Source organism: Podarcis gaigeae (genome assembly GCF_964106915.1).
Source record: "Podarcis gaigeae genome assembly, chromosome: 13".
Lineage (NCBI taxonomy): Eukaryota > Metazoa > Chordata > Lepidosauria > Squamata > Lacertidae > Podarcis > Podarcis gaigeae.
In genome coordinates, this window is record NC_139689.1 from 15,021,226 (window position 1) to 15,041,563 (window position 20,338).

The 20,338-nt window shown below is 43.6% G+C and overlaps 2 protein-coding genes across 2 annotated transcripts; one reads left to right on the forward strand and one right to left on the reverse strand.

The window, feature by feature from the left end:
* Nucleotides 1-5,773: 5,773 nt before the first annotated feature.
* On the forward strand, nt 5,774-10,105 carry LOC310830435 (C-type lectin-like; the record flags this gene model as incomplete). The annotated part of the gene is made up of 5 exons (XM_083710219.1): nt 5,774-5,825; nt 6,666-6,760; nt 6,842-6,985; nt 8,429-8,543; nt 10,021-10,105. 5 exons carry the CDS (start codon nt 5,774-5,776, stop codon nt 10,086-10,088), a joined length of 474 nt encoding a protein of 157 aa, XP_083566345.1. The 3' UTR covers nt 10,089-10,105.
* A 2,514-nt stretch (nt 10,106-12,619) lies between these two features.
* LOC310829292 (C-type lectin-like) lies at nt 12,620-17,152 on the reverse strand. Its single transcript, XM_083707597.1, has 6 exons — nt 17,040-17,152; nt 15,491-15,569; nt 14,779-14,870; nt 13,820-13,960; nt 13,153-13,267; nt 12,620-12,822 (listed from the first exon to the last, which is right to left on the reverse strand). The coding sequence occupies exons 2-6, from the start codon at nt 15,555-15,557 to the stop codon at nt 12,755-12,757; spliced, it is 483 nt and encodes a 160-aa protein (XP_083563723.1). The 5' UTR covers nt 15,558-15,569; nt 17,040-17,152; the 3' UTR covers nt 12,620-12,754.
* Nucleotides 17,153-20,338: the final 3,186 nt, after the last annotated feature.

The following is a 20,338-nucleotide window of genomic DNA, read 5'->3' on the forward strand; positions in this document are numbered from 1 at the left end:
TTCTTTTGTGCTTGTTTTGTTTTGGATCTTGTTGATATTTCCTCCACTGGATTGCTCATAGCCAAGGTCGTTCTCACAGGAAAAGTTTACAAGTGGAAAATCCCACTATTTCTTCCTTAATGCAACTGTGTCCCTTTTGTCCTCTAGAGGGAGTAAATTGTATCCAAATGGAAATAAACCACAAAGGAGCATATAGCATGCAACAAAGAAAAATTCCAAAAGTCAGCCTGGACCCTTACTTTGTCTCAGTCAGAGGTGTTGCAATTTTTACAATTTTTAAGTCCACTAAAGCCGTTACTTTCTGTCAAATAAAGTCCTACTTTGTATCCACAATCTGTTTGACAGATCACTTTCAGGCACGCGCTAATCAGGCAGTCCTGGCCAGGGGGGTCGACAGTACGAGGTTTTCCATCCAAACTAAATTAAGGCAGGTTCACAAAGTCCCATTTTTTCTTCCCCCCTTCTCCTGCCCGGGGGGGGGGGGAGGTCCACTTTCGATGTCAGGTTTAACAATGTAAAAGGGGATTTTCATTTAAATGCAGCTTTCTTTTTCGTTGCTTAGTTAGTCATGCAGTTCCGGGAGGCAGACTTCCTTAATTTATACCTTGCCTGCTTTCAGCCAGATCCAAATTTAGTGTCCCGTTAAACTTTATTTTCTTGTTCTTACTCACGGGTGTTGCTGTCCATCTGTAATTTCAGGAAGGAATCGGCGCTCTCCGTTAATGGCGACGCGGCTTCGCTCCGCGGGCTGGGTAGCGATTCTCAGCACCGCGCTCACTCCCGATGCCGCTCCGGAGCCTTTAAAAAGGCTCTTTCGCAGTACCGGGGGGCGCAAAGGTGCCCACCAAATCTCCTTGCTCACAGGCTTCAGCGCCTGTGATTTTAGGGGTCCCCCGCTCGCTGTAGCGGGTCAGACCCGAACTCGCGGAGCAGTCATGCCTCGGAGCTTGAGGCTAAGACCGCCATTAAACACTGGCGCCGACCGGAATGTACAGGCATCCTGCCCTAATTTGCAGCTGGTGGTCCCCAAGATCCTCTAATATCCTTTCATTTGTATGTATATATATCTCACACGTAATGTTCCCGCATCATTTCTCATATTAAAGGAGCTGCAAGTGGATTTTTTCCTGGAACTAACTAACATAGAAATGAGTGTTAAACATGAGCTATATTCCATTAGTTTCCCAGAAGTGTTATTTGCATTGTGTGAATGCTCAAATATAATGGAGAAATTAACAGCTAGGGAAATGAAATAAAGTGCTGTGTGAATGCAGTGCAGCTTGTAGAATAAACTCACAATCAAACACCAGTCTGGACTCTGGAGGGGTCCATACCCCTTTTTTGTCTTTCCCATAGGGCTTAGTGGTGCGTCACGCCAGGGTGCCGGCCTCTCAGGGGCGCCCCAGTGAGTGGGGGAGCTATGTGATTTTGCTGGCGGCCTCCCCTTTTCCTGCACACCCGACAGCTGCACCCTGTCAACTATATGGCTGGTGAGCATGCACCTTCCTTCCCAAGCCTCTGTGTGAGGAGAGCGATCCCTTTAGAGGCTTGGCTGGCAGGTGTGCAGCTTCCCTCCCAAGCCTTCGCGGGGATTGCTCTCCCGCAGCAGCATGGGGGGGAGTTGTGCCCCCATGGCTGGCAGTGCGCAGCTTCACCCCTCCCACTTTCCGTGGTAATTTGCGGGTGCTGGGCAGATATTTGCACCCTGGCGCCGCGTCTGCTAAAGACAGCCCTTGGTGCATAGTTCACATTTGCCTCCTGTCTGAAAAAACATCTGGGGGCGCCATCTCCAGGGCCCCCCCTGGGAGCCCAGGCACCCACAAGCAATACTTATGGGGGTGTTAATACTAGGAGCTCCTCCATCCTATGCTCAGGTTGTATATATGCTTAAATAAAACCATATATCTGAAAGACTCTCTTGTCTGTGCTGACCGTCATTCCAAAAGGAAACTGAACCCTGGGAAAAGCTCAGGTACTCCTGGAGTCTCTCATCGCTTGGAGATTCGGGGAGGTTGCCCGTAATGGTATGTTTGCCTCTAATGTTTTGCAAGTCCGAACAGTCTTAGAAACAGGATACCTTACAACCAGCCCAATACCATCACGAGCACAGGTCCTCATGAATGCATGATAAAAACTGACACCAGGAAGGGTCCCCTGTGCATATTTGTGAAGATGCTGAGAACTCAGCAGAAAAAGGGAAGAAAATTTTAGCACACACTACTTCCTTCAGTGTTTTTGAGCTCATTTCTCTCTGATGGAGAAGATAACCTGAAGGGGGTCAGAGGGCTTGAGACTGTGGTATTTACCCCAGTGGCATAGGATACCCAGGCTGATTAGATCTCTTCCTCTGCTAATGGCTTCAATCTCAGTACTTGTCCTGTATATTTCAGCATGTGCAGGGCAGTTTAAGCAGGTCATGTCGAAAGTTTCCGGGAGTATAACTCTCAGTTGCTCACGTCGACCTGCTTAAACCACAATCCCCAGTTGTTTGGGCCTTAGGCCAAGGGGGCACTCAGTTTGAAGGCTATTTTTAGGGACTGGGGAGCTGTTGGGGGATTGTTGTGCACAATGCCAATTTGTCTTGGTTATGTCAACACTAAGAGGAATTTCCGTCCAATCAGGGAGTGCTGCATGACATTGTTGGTGGGATACATCTACACTTTACAGAGTGTTTCTGTCCAGCAGTGAAGTGAAATCATCTGGATTTTGATCTGTGTGAAATTCAAGCAACATTTTTGCATTGCATCACAGATTTAATTTGAAGGGCTGCTTTTAAAAGCAAATAACAAGAGGAATTGATTGTTTGCTTTTTTTGTATTCTATAAGTTGTCATTGGCAGCTGATATTAACAGTAGTTGGATGTTTAGTCTTCCAGGCTTGCAGTGTAAGTCTCTTTCCATCCACAAGGTCTTAGAGAGTCCATTTTCATTGATGATCTTTTACTCAGAGATTCTTTAGTTGTGATTCCTTCATTGCAGGGGGTTGGATTGGATAACCTTTGGGGTTCCTTCCAACTCTACAATTCTGTGATTCCTCACACCATAGCAATCTTGATTGAATCAATCTCAGTTTTAATTATAAAGAAGCATTATACACCCCCCCCCCCCAAAATACAGCAACATCCCATTGACCGAGCTTGCTTAAAAAATAATCTTTTAAAATAGCCCCTGGCTTAACTTGCCTCTGGCTTGTGCAATAAGCAAACTCGTCCATCATGTGCTGCCTTAACCTTTCTGCTCCAGGTTTCAGCCAGATTCCAACCAGGTCTGGATAAAAGCTGCTCAGAATGAGACAGCCTGAGAGGAAACAGCAGAGGCAGCCATCTTGGGAACGGGGACTTGGGTGAGTGAGGACATACTTTTGCTTGTTGATCTGTAACATACACATTAGAGAGTTTCCACATCTTTTTATTGGATTTGTAAGGGACAGACATGCCAAACATTTTTTTAAAGAGTATTTTATATTCTAAGCCATGTGTACTTTCAGAGCTAAATTCTATGATAAACCAGTGTACATAACACTAAGCCATGGTTTATTTAGTTTGATTGTGATTTGTTTGAATCAGTGAACCCTGTCCAACAGATGATCCGTGGTTTGTTTTCTGTCAACAAAGCACAATGTGAAGCCATGGTTAGTTGTCAGCTTACAAACCACAGCTTGTTTTAACTATGTTTTGGTGTTATGCCCAAACACACCAGTCTCGCTTAACCATGGTTTGTTTCAGCGCTACACCCCAAAGGCAAGAGCATCTGGAAAACAAATCAAGCTTTGGAGAAGCAAGCTGTGGCATGATTCCTCATGTGTGAGATAGCTCTTGGTTTGTGGAATGAACCATAACTTAGAGCTATGCGTGAACACAGTCAATGCGGCATAATTGAAAGCGAGAGCTATTCTTGGATAGATTGGTTCAATTGCATTCTCAGCCATAAAAACCCTTAAGTGATCATGGACGAGTCTCTGTCTCTCACATGAGCCTACCTACCAGGGTTTTAGTGATGATCAGGGTGCAATTATATATGACAGCCACAGGGCCCAACCTAAGCACTGTTTGTTTTCTATAAAGCTTCCTGTTGCCTGTACCTTTCCATTTCTAAATCCTCCAACATGGGAGTAAAAGCCATTTCCCTTTTCTTTCCAGGCCCAGACCCTCCACTATAAGGAAGGTAGAAGCAAATTTGGTAGAGATTCTCAAGGAATTCAACCTCTATAAATCCTAGTATGAACAGACCTCACCTGTACTTCCCAAACTAATGTGAGAATCAAAACCTAGCTTTCACACTTCTCTTTTTTTTTAATGAAAAAATTCTTTATTGAAATTCATTAATGTCATTACAGATTTGACTTCACACATACACATACATACTATCTATCATCTCTCTCTCTCTCTCTCTCTCTCTTCTTAAATTAGTTTAACTTAGAATGTTAATTTGACCATCTAATTCCACTTAGATATCAGCTAAGCTGAAATCATATAATGGTACATAAAATAAAACAAAACAATAAGAAACTGAAGTAAAATAAATATAGACTTCCCATTATTTCCCGATATAGTTGACATTAGAAAGTACCGTATTTTTTGCTCTATAACTCACTTTTTCCCTCCTAAAAAGTAAGGGGAAATGTGTGTGCGTCTTATGGAGCAAATGCAGGCTGCGCAGCTATCCCAGAAGCCAGAACAGCAAGAGGGATTGCTGCTTTCCCTGCACAGCAATCCCTCTTGCTGTTCTGGCTTCCGAGATTCAGAATATTTTTTTTCTTGTTTTCCTCCTCCAAAACCTAGGTGCGTCTTGTGGTTTGGTGTGTCTTATAGAGCGAAAAATACGGTATATTAAATGTAAGGTAATGATAAGTACAGTGGATGCTCGGGTTGCGAATGTGATCTGTTCACAACCTGCAGTGTTTGCAACCCACAGCGGTGCGTCTGTGCACATGCGGGTTGCGATTTGGCGCTTCTGCACACGTGCGACCCCCAAAACCTGGAAGTAACCTGTTCTGGCACTTCCTGGTTTTGGTGGGTCCGTAACCCAAAAAAAGCAACCTGAAACATCTGTAACCCGAGGTCTGACTGTACATTCAAAAGCTTTCACACTTCTTAAATGTTCCGCCACAGTTCTTTTGACCCCACCCCAGTCCACCCCTGATCATTCAGGATTGTCTCCCTACACCTTTAGAGACCTGACAAACTTGGCTTTAGGAAGAAAAGTGCAAGCAGGTCTTCTTTATTACCTTTTCGTGGCAATTACAGTTCTACCCATGGCACTGCTGTGATCAAATCATGTTTGGTCCTAAACTGGACATATATACCATGTATACAACTCAGAACTCATCAGGGTGGATGTCAGGGCTGGCCCTATCATTGAGCAGAGTGAGGCATTTGCCTCAGGTGGCCAATGGCAGGGAGTGTGGTGATTGGCAGGGAGGTGCTAGAGAGCAGCCTGCCTTGTGCTTCCTAAGCTAGCTAGCTGCCCTCAGGAAGATGCTGTCCCATCACCACTGTCAAAATAAGATTCAGCTGCCTGTCCAATAAATGTATGTGAAACCGGGGGCCATTTTGTCCTTTTCCTCAGGCAGCCAAATGCCTTGGTCCGGCCCTGGTGGATGTGAGACAAAAGGGAATGATAAGTACACCCTGCAGCTATGTGAGCCAAACACTGTAAACCTATGACAAGGAAATTTCTCCTTTCAAGACCCACATTTCACAAGCGGTCTTGGTAACTCCATGTTTTCGTCATGCAACAATACCTCTTGATTTCTTCTTAGGTGAAGAAGAAAGATGGGGTGTTTGGCCTATGTTAGCCTATGTTTGCTTGGCTTCTTCATGAGAGGTGAGTCCTTATTGAGCTATAGTACCATTCTCTATCCTATAGGGTGCATTCAGATTTGGGGAATGTTGCTCACTTAAAATGCAGAAATGTATAGCTAGGGAAACATTGGGGAAATGAAATAAACTGCCATGCTATTGCAGCCAAAGACTGTTTTAGGGCGGCCAAATAAAGAGCGATAGACTTCAGGAATAATGTTTGAAAACTAAATATACTGACATATCTCACCCTGGAGAGTCAGTTTAACCTGCCTAGCAATTTCTAAAAGGTTTAGGAGGCCAGTTGGAGATGGACCCACTAATACATTAAAACAGGGGCCACCAACCTAGTGCCTACAAGTGCTAATGTGCACAGAAGAACTTTCTATGACATCCATGAAAATGTCATATTCGGGTAAAATATTCAGGTAAAAATGCACAAGATGGGGGGAAGTGGAGTACGCCCGCACCATTTTGTGTTCCTGTTTCTTGTTTTGTACTTTTACATGTGGCAGCCACATCAACACAGATGGCGTTTTGTGTTACACCACACCCTATAGCTGCCATTTGTAGTACCCCACAGCCGCCATTCCGGGTTACACTCCCCACATGCTGTTTTATGTTGTGCCATATCCTCCATGACAGGCTTCCTGAGTTACACCACAATCTGGAGCAACCATTTTGTGTTGAGCTACACTCTCACAACTGGTGTTTTGTTTTAGGTCACACAACCCACAGTAGCCATTTTGTTACGAACACCAAAATGTTGTCTACTCCTGTGTTATAACATGCAACTCTCCAACTAGTTTATCTGTGATGACTTTGTTCTTCATCTCTTTCACAATCTCCCCCCCACATCGATAAGCCGTTGAAGCGGATCGCTGCCCCAGGGGATGGCTGCAGTACCAGGGCAACTGTTATGGGTTTTTCCACAACAAGTTGAGCTGGCATGAAGCTGAGGTAAGACTCACCATCCATTAACAGGTTGCAGAGGATGTCCAGTCGAATGATGAAGTTCTTGTGCGTTTGCCCCTTCTCCAGATTGAGTGTCAGAGTTACGGTCGTGGGACCCACCTCGCATCCATTCTTGCGAGGGCAGAAACTCTGATGGTATCCAAACATATCTCCATTGACAAGAAAGAAACAGGGGTTGACGTTTGGATTGGACTCCATGATACTCACCAAGTAAGCATTTAGCCTCCTGAGCTTATTGATCCATCAATCATAGAATCATAGAATGAAAGAGTTGGAAGGGCCCCTGAGGATCATCTAGTCCATCTCCTTGCAGTGCAGGAAATAATGCAGCTGACCCTGCAACCTTGGTGTTATCAGCACAACACTCTAGCCAACTGCTGAAGGAACACAACATTTGCAATTTCTGAGGAGAACTGGCCTGATCCATGGATCAGAAGTTAGATGATGATGATGATGATAATAATAATAATTTATTTATTTATACCCCACACATCTGACTGGGTTTCCCCAGCCACCCTGGGCAGCTCCCAACCGAATATTAAAAACACAATAAAGCATTAGACTTTAAAAAGTTCCCTAAACAGGTCTGCCTCCAGATGTCTTCTAAAAGTCAGATAGTTGCTTATTTCCTTCACATCTGATGGGAGGGTGTTCCACAGGGCAGGCACCACTACCGAGAAAGCCCTTAGCCTGGTTCCCTGTAACCTCACTTCTTGCAGTGAGGGAACCACCAGAAGGCCCTCGGTGCTAGACCTCAGTGTCCGGGATGAACGATGGGGGTGGAGAAGCTCCTTCAGCTATACTGGGCTGAGGCCATTTAGGGCTTTAAAGGCCAGCACCAACACTTTGAATTGTGCTTGCAAACGTACTGGGAGCCCATGCAGATCTCTCAGGAACGGTGTTATATGGTCTCAGCGGCCACTCCCAGTCACCAGTCTGGCTGCCACATTCTGGATTAATTGCAGTTTCCGGGTCACCTTCAAAGGTAGCCCCATGTGGAGCTCATTGCAGTAGTCCAAGCGGGAGATAACTGGAGCATGCACCACTCTGGCGAGACGGTCTGCAAGCAGGTAGGGTCTCAGCCTGCGTACCAGATGGAGCTGGTAGACAGCTGCCCTGGACACAGAATTGACCTGCACCTCCATGGACACCTGTGAGTCCAAAATGACTCCCATACTGCGCACCTGATCCTTCAGGAGCACAGTTACCCCATTCAGGACCAGGGAGTCCTCCACACTCGCCCACCCTGTCCCCCCAAAACAGTACTTCTGTCTTGTCAGGATTCAACCTCAATCTGTTAGCCGCCATCCATCCATTATCTGTTGGCTGCCACACGTCCTGAAAGTTCTGACACAATCTTAGGATCAAAAGTTGATATCAAACTGTTTTAAAATGCATATATTGAGATGAAATATATTTGTATTTTTTAAAAAATAGGATTTATATGCCACTAAGGGGGTGATCCTATGGGATAAGCAGTTAAGGAAGCAGCAGACAATACTGAGCCAGACAGACTTATGGTCTGACTCAGTGTAAGGCGGCTTCCTGTGTTTCCGTGTTGAGAGCTGTCGCCCATCTGAAACAGAAAGCTGAGCGTGATGTCACTTTTCTCCCGACCAATCAGGGCTCTTGTTATCTCCTGTATCATTGCAGAATGGGAACTGGAGGTGGTCTGATGAGTCCTCCTACAACTACAAGAACTGGATGCGAGGGGAGCCCAACAATCTTTGGAATTCTGAGTACTGTGTGGCTTTGAGGGCTTCCACAGGTGGGCATGTTACAGTCCTCCCACTGATGGGAAGTTGTGTAGCCTTGAGGTATATGGCAACGGTGATGACTCTCTCAGCCTTGGGTGAGACGTAAATGGAACAGAAAGGATTGGGCTGATTCAAATACAGTGGTACCTCGGGTTAAGAACTTAATTTGTTCCGGAGGTCTGTTCTTAACCTGAAACTGTTCTTAACCTGAAGCACCACTTTAGCTAATGGGGCCTCCTGCTGCTGCTGTGCCGTCACCGTACAATTTCTGTTCTCATCTTGAAGCAAAGTTCTTAACCCGAGGTAATATTTCTGTATTAGCAGAGTCTGTAACCTGGAGCGTATGTAACTTGAAGTGTATGTAAACCGAGGTACCACTGTAAAGGAGGGGGGCAAACAGTGGGGCAAGAGCTTCCATGGGGGAAGGGTCACTTTGGTTGATGGTATTTAAGCAGAGGCTGGCCCGAGTTCTGTCAAGGATGCTGCAGATTTTTGCACCGAAGAGGAGAATTGAAGTACAGTAGACGACACCTAAGTTCCATTGAGTGCTAAAATTCTATGATTTTATGAAATATTCACCCTCCTTTATCTTATGATCACAGTTTTAGATTTTTTTTGGGTGTGTGCATGATTTTTCAGCTCTCTCTCTCTCTCACATATTTGTAGAGGTCTCTTGCAAAGCATGCATCTCAACCCCAAACACACATTCAAGTCTCTGGTGCCCTCCCATATATATGTGGTATTCAGACAGGTAAATACACTTGGATCCATTAAGTTCTAAAGATCTACGCCTAGTGGATCTTAATTGGATGCAACTCAGAATGCTGGCTTGGATCAGGTGTGGGGAACTTGCAACCTTCCTGATCGTGTTGGACTACAACTCCCATCATCCCTGACCATTGCACCTCCTGAGGTTGATGGGATTTGGAGCAGAACAACATCCTGAGGGCCACAGCTTTGGGTTAGATCGATGGTTGGCTCTAGCACAAAGCAGTACAAAGTAAATACATAGCTCTTTACTCTGCCTTTTGAAACATGAGATGTATATTTTTAGGACCCACCTTGTTTCTGTGATTGTGAGTTGTTTTAAACTGTTTCTACCATGTGCTTCAATTGTTGAAATCCACCCTGGCACTTTAGGGTAAAAGGCAAGCAAATCCTTACCCTCATTTGCTCATGAGCTAGTCAGACTATACCATGTCGTTATCTTCTAAAACATGCCAGGGAACTTTCAAAATGGGTTTGTTAGAGCAAAATTAATAGACTCATGGCAAGTTGTAAATTTCAGAAATTGCCTCCTGAATTAGGCAGGACCCCCACAAATATCCAGGGACTATAGCTGACAGATTCCTGGCCCATCCCTGGTGCCATAACAAACACAGATATATGCAAATAAAAAGAACAACAACTGTACCTTGAGATACTTTGAAAATGCTTGACATGGAAAATGGATAAGAATGGACCTTGGATTCTCTTTTTCTATTGCAGAGTACAAGAGATGGATTGATGCTGTTTGCAAGAAACATAAAGCCTACATCTGCAAACATGAGATCTAGAAGAAGGGAGACTGTCATTCTAGGGAAAGGTTGGGTTAGATGGATCAAAGCACATCTCTTTGGAATCAAGGGAGTCAGAAGACGTTCCAGCAATTTTACCACCTCTACAGTTCATCCTTTGTTGAGCCAAGAAGCTCTTCCTTCAAAAGATGACATCTATGTACTCACTCTCAGTCCTTATCCAGGGCTGGTCTCTGAAATGCTGTTGTGATCACCTCTGTTGCTTATGCTCTTGGCTCCAGGCAGTGCAAGGACATTAAAGTGAATAACCCGTTTCTCATGGGTGTTTATAATGGGAGAACATTTGACCTGGTTTTTCTTTGGTTCATTTTGATGGAACAAGGCATTGGTCTTGCTTGTGTTGTGTTAAGGTATCAGGTTATGTGACCCTCGCTCTTGTTTCGAACACAGAACACAATTTGAAACTTTCTGACACTAAAAGTTGCAAGAAGGCAGATGTTGATAAATATTGACCAAAACCAGAAACACAATAGGGGAAAGCCCCAAACTAGCAATTAGCAGATCCCTTGGGGAACAGATTTCCTCCAAACAGAGCAGTTATAACTTATTACATCTCAGGTGGGATCTACACACATATTAAAAACACTGTAAAAATGCTTTTTGAAAAAAAGGTTTTGAAAAAGGCATTGACTTTAGCTCACTGTCGCCTTCTAGTGTCAAATTTGTACATTGCACTTCACAACGCATTTAAAATGTTTTCTTTGCAGCTGTATAGCTGAGAGTTAGTGAGACAAAGCTTGCTTACTCAGAATACAGGAACCCACACTCTGCATCTCTCTCACACAATATGACCAACTTTAAGTATACCTGCAGAAACATGTGAAGTCACAAACACACACACATGTAACATATCATCCACTCTATGATGCAACCTTAGTTCCCACTGCCATTACCACCAGGTCCATCATTTTGACCGCAGTGGTCTCATCAAGCTCTTGCCAGGAGCACATAATAGCTGCTGCAGTACAGGGAAGACAAGAGTGCTGTGACAATGTACTGACCCTTCAGTCAGATGTCACAAGATTTCTATTGCCCCTGGTGTTAAATTCTGTAGTCAGACCTGCTTGACCGTCCCAATATCACACAGCTAGTCATTCTGGAAATGGCCTTGCATGCCCAAGGTCCCAGGTTCAGTCAGCAGCATCTCAGGTACACAGGATCAAGGTAATGCTGAGAGATTGGAGACTTGTTAGTTAGCGTAGATCAGCCTTTCCCAGATACTCATATGGGATAACTCAATGGATAGCTGCTTCCTGGTGTGCTCTTGCAGAGAGTGTTACATAGGAAGCTGCCTTACAGAAAGTCAGACCATTGGTCTATCTGGCTCAGAATTGCCTACTGTGGCTGGCACTGCAGTGGTCACATTGTAAGATCAGGCCTGGACTGCCTTGTAAAATCTCTGCTTGAACGGCTAAGTTCAGAGTGGAAAATTTTGCTGGAGATCTGTCAGGCATGTGTGTGTGTGTGTCCTTTCTCTTCAACATGTCATTTCATATTAGGGATCATTAGGAAAGGATTGGGATCAACCAACAACAGACCTTCCCAAATCTCTCAAATCTTAGGGAATTTGAGATGAGTGGCCCTCATTATGGAAACAATTAAGTTTCCACAGGTCTTTCTCTGGGCAATCTCGAATCTCTTCAGCAGGGGGGTTAGAGCAAGATCTTCACATGTTTGGCAACAGATTGGCAAGCATTTCTGACTCCCCATTAACAATGAGAGTAACTCATATTAAGGGTTGGTTCTGGGGGGTCAACATGTAAATGCAGAAATGCCAGGAACCCTATGCCCTTTTAAAATGTGGGGTTTTTTGGGGGGGAGCCGGTTATTGAGCTGTTGTTTTTATTTTGATTATATATTTTGTGGTTTCATTTTTTGATTTTTTCCTGTGAACCGCCCTGAGACTTCCGGGTGTAGGATGGTATATAAATTCAGTAAATAATAATAATAACTTAAAATAAAACCGTCATTCTATAACACCACACACCTTCCCATCCAGCCCAAATTGTCCAATCCAAGAGTAGGTGTTGGCGCAGCAGGAGGGTTGAGTACCTTGCTGTACAATAATAAGCATGTTGATGTTTTTGATGTAAAATGCTTTAAATGATAATAATTATTATTATTATTATTATTATTAATAATAATAATAATAATAATAATATGCAAAAGAAAGCCCATGTGCAAAAGGGCCATAGCTCAGTAGCAGAGCACCTGCTTTGCATGCAGAGGACTCAATCCCTGGCATCTTCATGTAGAACCAGGAATGTGCCCTGTCTGAATAACCCTAGAGAGCTACTATCATTCAGTATGAGGAATTCTGAGCTACATGGACCTATGGTCAGACTCAGTATAAACCAGCTTCTTATGCACTTCTTATCTGACCATCCTAGAGCAGGTTAGGTCAACTGAGAAGGACAAAAACGCACTAGAAAATATATGCATAAAAGAGAGTTTATTAAGATCACCATGTGCTGCATGCACAGAAAAATGGCAAAGAGAGAGATCAAAGAGGTTGCTCTTCAGAGATGGAATGAATGGGAGAGATGGTCTTTCACTCTGAGGGATGGGAGAGGGGTTAATGCGATCAGAGAGAAATCCACCAAGCCAGCGTCCGAACAGGCACAGTTTGGGGACCACAGTCTTCTTTACAGTTCATGCTTGCAGATGTAGGCATTGAGTTTCTTGCATGGAGCGTCATTCCACTCCTTAAAACCTAAAACGCAAAAAGACATAACAAAAAATTACTACTTCTTGCTCCAGTGAGTGTGGTCATCACTGATAGCCTCATCCTCCATAAATTTGCCCAATCTTCTTTCAAGCTTCTGGCCATCACTGCCTGTTTTGGGGGTGAATTCCATAGAAGAACTATGTTTTCTCCTTTTGTCTGTCCTGGATCTTCCAACATCCAGCTTCATTAAAGGAGGACTCAAAATGTTAAGGCCTTTAATACCTGGGCCGTCCAATGAAGCTGGATGTTGGAAGATTGAGGACAAGACAAAAGGAGGTACTCTCCATCAGGAAAAGGTGCAAATGTTTTGCTTACCTGTGCTTAGTCTCAGTTCCACACAGTGTTCAGCATTGCGGTAGTTGTCTGGCTGGTGTTTCATCCAGGCCTTATAGTTGTAGGTGGATTCATCAGCCCACCTCCATCTCCTGGTCTGCAGAAACGAGACAGAACAGATTATGTGATGAAGGGAATGAAGGGCCCAGAAAGAGGAAGATACCATTGGAATGACACCAATGCAAAATGAACTGGAAAGGTTGTCCAATGGGGAGCTGTTACCAGCTGTGACACAGACAGTAGAGGAGGACACCCATAGAAAATAACGGAGAAACAGCAAGTGGGATTAAATTTGATAGATGGTTGAGGTAAGAGTGGAACGGTATTGCTAAGGAGCCGCTGCTCAGTTATGATAACCAGAAATGGAGCCCTATTCTATTTCTTGGTCTGCAGGAAGGAGTCAGGACAGTTCATGAGATAAAGGAAGTGTGAGGAGCCCAACACAGAGATGATTTGGAGAGGCTGGCCTGTGGGGAGCTAATGTCAGCCATGATAGAGAAGAAGAGAAAGACTTTCATGGAAAATAACAAAGTGGTGTATGTATCATTCTGTCTGGGAGATTATTGGTATAAGGATGGGATGGAATTGTTATAGAGTCACTACTCAGTATTGATAATAGCCAGGAACGAAGCACATGAGAGAAGCTTACCTGACGGACATCGTGGAGCCCAATCCAGACGTTGCTTATTTCTTGCTGATAAGTGGAGATGTGTTCGGCCACCAAGAGAGTCTCTGCTTTGGTGAGGACAGAGGCGAGGTGGGCCCCGCGGCCATAGCTCTGGCACTCAATCTGAGGATGGAGAAGAAGCAGGGAAGTTTTGTCCCCAATGGTCATATTCGACCATCAAGATTGGTGCTGTCCCTTCTGATTGTTACCTAGCCCAAGGAGACATATCACCAGAACATGAACAACTGTGGAGACTGAGAGGCTGGCCAGATGCTGCCTCAAGGCAACTCACATTCATAACCTTACTTATGGAAATCTGATGAGAAACCCATAATAAGATAGGGAACCCCTTTCAGCCTGAGGACCCCATTCCCTTCTGGCAAACCCAGGGGCGAAGGAAGGAGAACCAGCACCCGGTGCAGGGGGTTGGGGCAAACCGCCGGTGGCGCATGCGCATGTAAATGCAGAATGTACAATGGCAGGATCCTCTGCTCACGGCTGCTGTACACATGGTGGTGGAGGGTGCAACTGTGAGCGGAGGATCCTCTGGTCGTGGCTGCGGCAATGCGATGGAGGCAGGGCGAGCCCCCCATGGGGTGCCTTCTTGTCACCCCCCTCAGAGGTGGCACCCAGGGCGGAACGCCCCCACCCCCTTCCCCCGCCACTGGGGCAACCTCTTGCTAATGGTGAGCAGGACCACAGACAAAAGGCTAGTTTCCACTCGCCCTTCTATCCCCCATCCAAGAAGCAACCTTGGAGTTAAAGGACACATTCCTGTCTAGCAAATCCCTCAGGCAAGAGGGTGTGTGACTGGGGAGGAGATGTGGACTAGAGAGATCCTTGAGGGCCCGATCAAATGGGCTAGATTTAGTCTCCTGGCCTGTGTTTCATCACCCCTGCACTGTAGCATCCCCACATTGACAGCAAGGATCCCTTCTTACCTCAGCCTCTTGCCAGGTCAATTTATTATCAAAATACGCATAGCAGTTGCCCTGGTTTTGCAGCCACTCCCTGGCGCAGGTGTCGGCCTCAGCTGTATGGAGAAAGGATGGAGGGAGGAAGATGCCCAGGAAGGCAGAGCAGTGAGAAGACATGTCTTTAATGTGCTCTCTGAAATCCCACTTCCATCTACACCGTATGTGTTATTTATAAAACATTTCTGCCCTGTCCTATTATGCAAAATAGGGCATTTATGTGTGGCTATGTCTGCTCAGGATTAGGCAGCCCTGCCTTCCTTTCTAAACAGGAAGCTGGCATCCCTAGCCAGATGCAGGTCTACTCATGAACAAACAGACTTCTTAACATTTAAAGAAACACACAGGTGGCATTTTGGGACAAGGAAGGATACCTCCTGGGTTTGCTGGAGAGGACACAAATAACTGCACATAGAAATCTGCCTTTTAATGAATTAGGCCATTGGTATCCATTGCAGACCAGTATTGGCTACCCCAGGGATGGGGGATCTGTGGCCTTAGACTCCATTGAGAAAGGATAGATAACTTTAAAATCAATGAATTATGGCCTCATTTAAAACACTCTTCTGCTCTGTTCTAAATAGCCTACCATCCTTTGAAAATATAACATGCACTTTAATTACAGCTCAACCCAACGACAATTTCTGGGTAAGCCTCAGACATTTATAAAATTGCTCACCTTCCTGGAAAGGACTGGAAATTAGGATTCCAAGAAGGCAAAGACTGAAGTAGGTGAAGAGTCCCATCTTCTGGTTGACCTTTGAGGGAGATGAATGTACAGCACGGTAAAATCAAAGTTACATTCCTTGGTTGACATACATACAATGGGAGGGAGGGAAGGAGGGAGGAAGGATTGCAATTCTCCTTTATTTGAACTTCCAAGAACTGGGAAGGTTAGAGAAAGAAGGGACAAACTGAAATTTCGAATAGTTGTCAGGGTTATGAAAAGATATATTGACACTGATTTAAAGTGAGCTTCATCAGCTTCAGTGAGGAGTATTTTGTGATCTTTATTTTTTTTTTTAGATGCTAATGAAAATTCATTACATTTTAGTGCAAATTTCTTTTAAGAAACACTGCTTTGTATGCAGTTTTGAATAATGTACACATTTTCCCAAGCAATTTCCCCATATATAATTCTTTTTTTGGAACCACTATTTGCTTGGAGAACTGTATCATAAAATTCAGACAAGTTTGAATTTTGAAAGGAGAGCTGTGTTTCAGTTTGCAGATTTTTTTCGGAAAGTGAGAATCTGATATATTTGCCTTTAAATCCATTTTCTTTCCCATCCCTATATACACCCCCTGGTGGTTGTTCAATCTACCTGTTAACTGGAAATCAAATTTCGATCTGCACACAAATGAGCCCCTGCAGGTTTTCTGTTCAGCTTTTGTGCCAATTTTCTTCTCTGTCTGATCTTCTTTTTCTGTCTGATTTGTGAACTTAGGGCTCATCTGCACTTACTCCATGCTTTCTAGGCAAAGGTTCAGGCTTTCCAAGTCTGTGTCTGAACAGGGTTCTTTATTTTTACCCCCGCCCCCAGGGCTTTCCAGTGAATTGGAGCAAATGGCAGTCTGTGGAAAAGCCAATTGCTGTTTGCTCTGATTAAATGGTAAAATGTGAGTTTTCCCAGGGAAAGCTCTGGGATTAAAAAAACCAAAACAAAACCCTGATCAGACACAAACTTGGAAAGCCCAGTTCTGTGCCTAGAACCACAGCATAAAAGGAAGCATGGATGAGCCCTTATCTGCTTAGTGACAGAATTATACATTGTTGTTTTCCACAAGTCAGTGGAGACTGATTCATCAGGGCAGTGGTGGCCAAACTTGTCCCTCCAGCTGTTTTGGGACTACAATTCCCATGATCCCTGACCACTGGTCTTGTTAGCTAGGGGCGATGGGAGTTGTAGTCCCAAAACAGCTGGAGGGACAAGTTTGGCCATCACTGCATTAGGGCACATAGGAACTGCCCCACCAACCTCAGCCTGCCCTCAGCCAATCCTCATCTTTCTGCTTTCCTATTTACAACCAATCAGTGAGTGGCTCTGCCTGCCATTGGCTGTGGCTTCATCAACTGTTGGCCTCCATGCCTTTGGCCCTATCAATTCTAGTGGGCACCAGCCACCCTCACCACAAGTCCTTGTTCACGAACCTTTCATCCATCTCCCTCACGGCCTTTGAAAAAATCCCTTCACCAAGACTTGTAGATCACTTCCACAAGCTCTTACCTTGCGATGCTGTTCTTCTGGGTGGACCAGTGTGGTTGTCAGCTGAGCCAGGTGCCTCTCTGATGGTCTCACCTAGTCTGGGCGGCTGTTATATAGACCCCAGGCAGAGGTGGTGCAATACCAAGATGAGCAGAATGCTGCAAGGAAATCCTGGTCCGATGCCTTCAGTTTTGCATAATTTAAGGCCAAATCAGTGGAATGTAGCTTGCATCAACCTCTCTTTCATTTTGGTGGGGAAAAGCATATTGAAGCAGGGAGAGAGTTTTGAATCCATTTCCTTATGAAGAGGAACAGGAACCACATTCTTAATCAACAATGGAAATACTGGTCCGATGTCTTCAGTCTTGCATAATCCAGGGCTGAATTGGTGGAATGCGGCTTGTATCACTAGCCTTGAGCACTGCAAAAAGGGCATCATGATACCCTTTAGTTATCTATAAATTTGTTACATATGATCAAAAATAAATATTTAGGTGTAGAAAGGCATATGGGGTTGGGGAGGCTTTTTAAAGAGCAATATTATTAACTAGGAGAGAAGGAAAAGCGTTTATGAAAATGATTATCAAATATGAAGAAACCTGCTCATTTTTCTTCTATGGGATTAAATTCCAGAGAGTGACTTTTTTCTAGCCCAGAGCTTCAGCATCTGACCCTCCCCAACCCTTCTTTTCTATGAAATTATTGCTTAGTGTTCCTGTCCCCTAAGTAGTCATCCTCAGCCAGACTGCAGGGGCTTGAATAGTGAACATAAAGCTTGGGCAGGTGAGGATAACTACTTGAAAATGATTTACAGATGGTATTGAACTCCGAGTAGGCTTGCTAAGACTTGTATAAGACTGAATCAGATAAGTGCTGGATATACAATGAGGTTGAGGGAACATTCTTTCACATGTGGTGGACCTGTAAAAGCATAAAAGATGATAGGGAAATTATCTATAATGAATTGGGAAAAAAAATCTTTAAAAGTACTTCCCCCAAAAAACCAGAGTCCTTTTTGTTGGGGATAATTCAGATGGAAAGTCCCAGGTGTCAAAAAAGATTATATATGTATGACACTACTGCAGCCCATGTTTTATTAGCCCGAAAATGGAAAATGAGTGAGGCCCCAATTAAAGAAGAATGGCAACTTAAGCTGATGGAATATGCGCAGCTTGCAGATTTAACTTATAAAATAAGAGAAGAAGAAGAAGAAGAAAAAGAAGAAGAAGAAGAAGAAGAAGAAGAAGAAGAAGAGGAGGAGGAGGAGTAGTAGTTTGGATTTGATATCCCGCCTTTCACTCCCCTTCAGGAGTCTCAAAGTGGCTAACATTCTCCTTTCCCTTCCTGCCCCACAACAAACACTCTGTGAGGTGAGTGGGGCTGAGAGACTTCAGAGAAGTATGACTGGCCCAAGGTCACCCAACAGCTGCATGTGGAGGAGCGGATACGTGAACCCAGTTCTCCAGATTACGAGACTACCGCTCTTAACCACTACACTACACTGGCTCTCAACATTCATTTAAAGAAGATTGGAAAATGTTTATTGAATATATGGGGGGAAATTGTGTACACTTGAAAATGTTGGAAGCATTAAGATAAATTCAACAGTGTAAATACGTTTTGATGGATGTAATAATGGAATACTGAATGGTTTAGTTTATACAAAATATACAGGGATTTATGATATGCAAAATGAACCATGGAAAGAGAAGGGAAGTCTATATCTATCTATCATCTATATCTCTATCTATCTCTATCATCTATCTATCTATCTATCTATCTATCTATCTATCTATCTATCTATCTATCTATCATCTATCATCTATCTATCATCTATCATCTATCTACCTATCTATCTATCTATCTATCTATCTATCTATCTATCTATCTATCTATTATCTATCTATCTATCTATATCTATCATCTATCTATCATCTATCTATCTATCTATCTATCTATCTATCTATCTATCTATCTATCTATCTATCTATCTATCCTATCTATCATCTATCTATCATCAATCATCTATCTCTATCTATCTATCTATCTATCTATCTATCTATCTATCTATCATCTATCTATCTATCTATCTATCTATCATCTATCTATCATCTATCTATCTTTCTATCATCTATCTATCTATCTATCATCTATCTATCTATCTATCTATCTATCTATCTATCTATCATCTATCATCATCTATCTCTATCTATCATCTATCATCTATCTATTATCTATCTATCTATCATCTATCTATCTATCATCTATCTATCTATCATCTATATCTATCTATCATCTATCTATCTATCTATCTATCTATCTATCTATCATCTATCTATCTATCTATCTATCTATCTATCTATCTATCTATCTATCATCTATCTATCTATCATCTATCTATCTATCTATCTATCTATCTATCTATCTATCTATCATCTATCATCTATCATCTATCTTCTATCTATCTATCATCTATCTATCTATCATCTATCCATCATCATCATCTATCTATATGCTTGGGCAGGTGCATATGGATGTCGGCTATAGACAAATCTCACAGTTGTGAAGATGTGTTACAAACCCAAACAGACTGAATTCCATGCGTGGCAGTTAGCATGTACACAATGGGTTCAGCTTGTGAGAAAACAGCTAGAAAGTCCACACCCGAAACAACTCGGCTACCATAGACACAAACCTTCGCATGAATTAGCCTGAAGGTGCCTTCAAAGAACACTTGTGACATAGAGCCCTGTTCAAATCAAAAACCAATCAAACCTGTGAGACATCTGTTCACCAAAGTCCATTCAGTGAGGCAGCTTTCTTTATGCATCCACTCTTTCCCCAGGCTGGCCAGCAGCTGCGGATGCATTGTGACAGTCGCACTATGGCGTGACCAGAGGCTACAGACACAAAACACTTGTACGCAGCTACCCCATGTTGAGAAACAATGGCAAAGACAAGATCAATCCGAGTGATGGTTTGTGAAACCTCTCCACTGTAGGAGGCGTCAAACGAGAACCCTGAGGCCTATAGACTTCCTTATGGCCTGAAAAGGACAGCTGAAAGGTCTATGTAGGCAAGGATATTTCAGATTTTTGACAGTTCAGCCATAAGCCTTTCTTCCTTAAGTCTTTCTTGCTAAATCTCACTTTTTCTTCGATCAGTGCACAATAGGGTGAGAATGGTAATTTGGCTGATGATGGGCAGGAGCAATAATATCAGCTGCAAATAAAAACCTGTGTCTCAGCGTATGTCCTTGCATTATTATTTTTTTTAAGTGAAATCACTTTTTTGAAGTGAAATCATGTTTGGCCACCCTG